Below are 3100 nucleotides of genomic sequence, written 5' to 3' on the forward strand. Positions count from 1 at the left end.
AAAAAAAAAAAAAAGTTCATATTGTACAATTCCATTTATATTAAATATCCATAATAGGTAAATCCACAGAGAAAGAAAGTAGGCTGGAAGTTGCCAGAGCTGGAGGGAAAGCAGAAATAGAAAGTGACTGCTTAATGGAACAAGGTTTCCTTTAGGGATGATAAAATTTTTTGGAACTAGATATAGGTGGTGGTTACAAGACACTGTCAATGTACTATATGCCACTAAATTGTGGACTTTTATTTATTTTAATTTTTTGAGATGGAATCTCGCTCTGTCACCCAGACTAGAGTGCATCGGTGCGATCTCAGCTCACTGCAACCTCTACCTCCTAGGTTCAAGCAATTCTCCTGCTTCAGCCTTTCAATTCAAGTAGCTGGGATTACAGCGCCCGCCATCTTACCGGGCTAATTTTTGTATTTTTAGTGGAGACAAAGTTTCGCCATGTTGGCCGGCTGGTGTCAAACTCCTGATCTCAAGTGATCTGCCCACCTCGACCTCCCAAAGTGCTGGGATTACAGGCGTGAGCCACTGTACCTGGTCTAAATTGTGCACTTTTAAATATTAATTTTATGTTATATAAATTTTACCTCAAATTTTTTTAAAAAAGAAAGAAAGGTCCTGGAGAGCTCCATGAAGATGAAATTCATAGAATACCTAACGTTTTAAATGTATTAAAAAGAGATTTTAATAACTGGGCCAAAGTTTGAGAATGACTTGGTACATAGAAAACTAAGCAAATGAAAACTAGAAACTCTAAAAACACTATAACTTTAGGCTGGGTGCGGTGGCTCACACCTGTAATATTAGCACTTTGGGAGGTCAAGGCGGACAGAGGAAAGGCTTTCGAGACCAGCCTGGCCAACGTGGTGAAACCCCATCTCTACTAAAAATACAAAAATTAGCAAGGCATGGTGGCACAGTCCTGTAATCCCAGCTACTTGAGTGGCTGAGACATGAGAATCGCTTGAACCAAGAGGTGGAGGTTGCAGTTATCCAGGATCACACTACTGCACTCCAGCCTGGGCAACAGAGCCAGACTCTGTCTCAAAAATATATATAATAATAACTGTAGCCATGACTAGTATTTACAAAATTATAATAACTCATAGGATTACAGATCTAAGCAGAATCATGACATAATTATATTGGGGGAAAGGGGACAGAAGTCCAAGTCAATGATAGACAGGGAGAGAGGAGAGGTGAAAGAACTAGTTTCTAGTCTTCTATAGTTGGAATTCAATTTAAAAATACTTAAAAGTAGAAAATTAAAAAGTAGAAGTGCTTTACGACTTAAATAAATAGAAGTAAACACTGAAAGAAATAGCTGTAAGAGTTTAAAGAAGTTGTCTCTGGCGAGTGGGAAATTTAAAAAATAGAGGTGACATTGAAGATAAACTGGACAAGGAAAATGTGGCACATATACACCATGGAATACTATGCAGCCATCAAAAACGATGAGTTTGTGTCCTTTGTAGGGACATGGATGAATCTGGAAACCATCATTCTCAGCAAACTGACACAAGAACAGAAAATCAAACACCACATGTTCTCACTTATAGGTGGGTGTCAAACAATGAGAACTCACAGACACAGGGAGGGAAGCATCACACACTGGGGTCTGTTGGGGGGTACTAGGGGAGGGACAGAGGGTGGTATGGAGTTAGGGAGGGATAAAATGGGGAGAGATGCAAGATATAGGTGACGGAGATGGAGAGAGCAAACCACATTGCCATGTATGTAACTATGCAACAACCCTGCATGTTCTGCACATGTACCCCAGAACCTAAAGTGCAATAAAACATATTTTTTAAAAAATAGGAGAACTTCTATTTTTGTAACAAACTTAATAAAAAGAAAAAGGAAGGGCATAGAAGAAGAATAGCACATACTGGTATTTGTTATGAAAACTAAGCCCCACCCCCATACCGCCCTGATTATGCCTGATCTTGTCTGATCTTGGAAGCTAAGCAGGGTCAGGCCTGGTTAGTAATTGGATGGGAGACCGCCTGGGAATACTGGGTGCTGTAGGCTTTAAAAAAAGAAAGAAAGAAAACTAAGCTCACCTGGAGAAACTGAGTGAATTCTGTGTAGTTAAGGTGTTTCTTCCGGTTATGCCCAAAATGCAGTCGGATAAATTCACAGTCCCAGTTAAAAGGGATATGATGATGAATAATAGTCTGTCCAAAAATTTCTTTGACATTTTCTTAAAAGGGAAAACAAAAATAGATCAATTATATCTGGAATAAATAGTTTAACCCACTGCAATGTTCCTACAGAAAAAAATTAAGAGAAGTTTTAAAAGTCAATTATTATCTGCTTCTATTAAGATTAACTGCAATTTTTGTGTGTGTGTGCCCAGAAACCATGCACAGGAGCACAACTGATACAAAAAATATAATTTTACACTTAAGATTATGTACCATTGCATATAAGGCCATGAGATTCTTAATTTTTCTTTATTTAATTTTAATTAGAAAGTGATTTCTATCTTACATTATAAATGGCTGCTACTTTACATTCTATATAAAATCAATGGTGTTTTCCCAGTTCTTTAAGGAGTCGAATTAAACCCTTTATCAGAAGCATGAATACCTAAATTACAGTATAATGCAATATTTGTCATACCAAGTATGGTTTGATTGAGGCTTGATTATTACATTCACACTAGCCTGAATATGTCTATTGAAGATAGGTATAAGAAATACTACGAAAAGCATATCATTAGCTCAGCAGCAAGCACCTTATTAAAAGCTTCTGATATTGTTAAAAATATGGTCTTGACACAAAGCTTCAAAATCCCCATAAAATCCATGATTATTAGTCTGAACTATTAAAATATTTTAAGATAAGTTAAATTAGTGATTCACTTTTAAATAAAGAGCTAAATGCAGTACACTAATTTTTAGATAGGAATTAGTCACACTGTGTAACACAGAACCAAAACCCTCTGGCAGCTTGTCTTCATGCACTAACAACATCATTCACTTTCTTACACAGTTCTATACTTAACTATAAAAGTCAATTCACAAATGACTGGTACTTTAACAAGCATAGACTGGATAAACTAATTTAGAAGCTCATGCCAAAAAAAAAAAAA

The 3100-nt window shown here is 36.6% G+C and overlaps 1 protein-coding gene across 5 annotated transcripts in view; it reads right to left on the reverse strand.

The window, feature by feature from the left end:
• SLC25A12 (solute carrier family 25 member 12) overlaps positions 1–3100 on the reverse strand; it is a 229436-nt gene that overhangs the window by 61667 nt on the left and 164669 nt on the right. For all 5 annotated transcript variants that reach the window (XM_017538208.2, XM_037741895.1, XM_017538209.2 and 2 more), the window contains one exon: positions 2067–2206. In XM_017538208.2, coding sequence (XP_017393697.1) covers positions 2067–2206 — 140 coding nt within the window. The remainder of the gene's footprint in view (positions 1–2066; positions 2207–3100) is intronic.

The sequence above is a fragment of the Cebus imitator genome, unplaced genomic scaffold, assembly GCF_001604975.1.
Source record: "Cebus imitator isolate Cc_AM_T3 unplaced genomic scaffold, Cebus_imitator-1.0 Scaffold110, whole genome shotgun sequence".
Lineage (NCBI taxonomy): Eukaryota > Metazoa > Chordata > Mammalia > Primates > Cebidae > Cebus > Cebus imitator.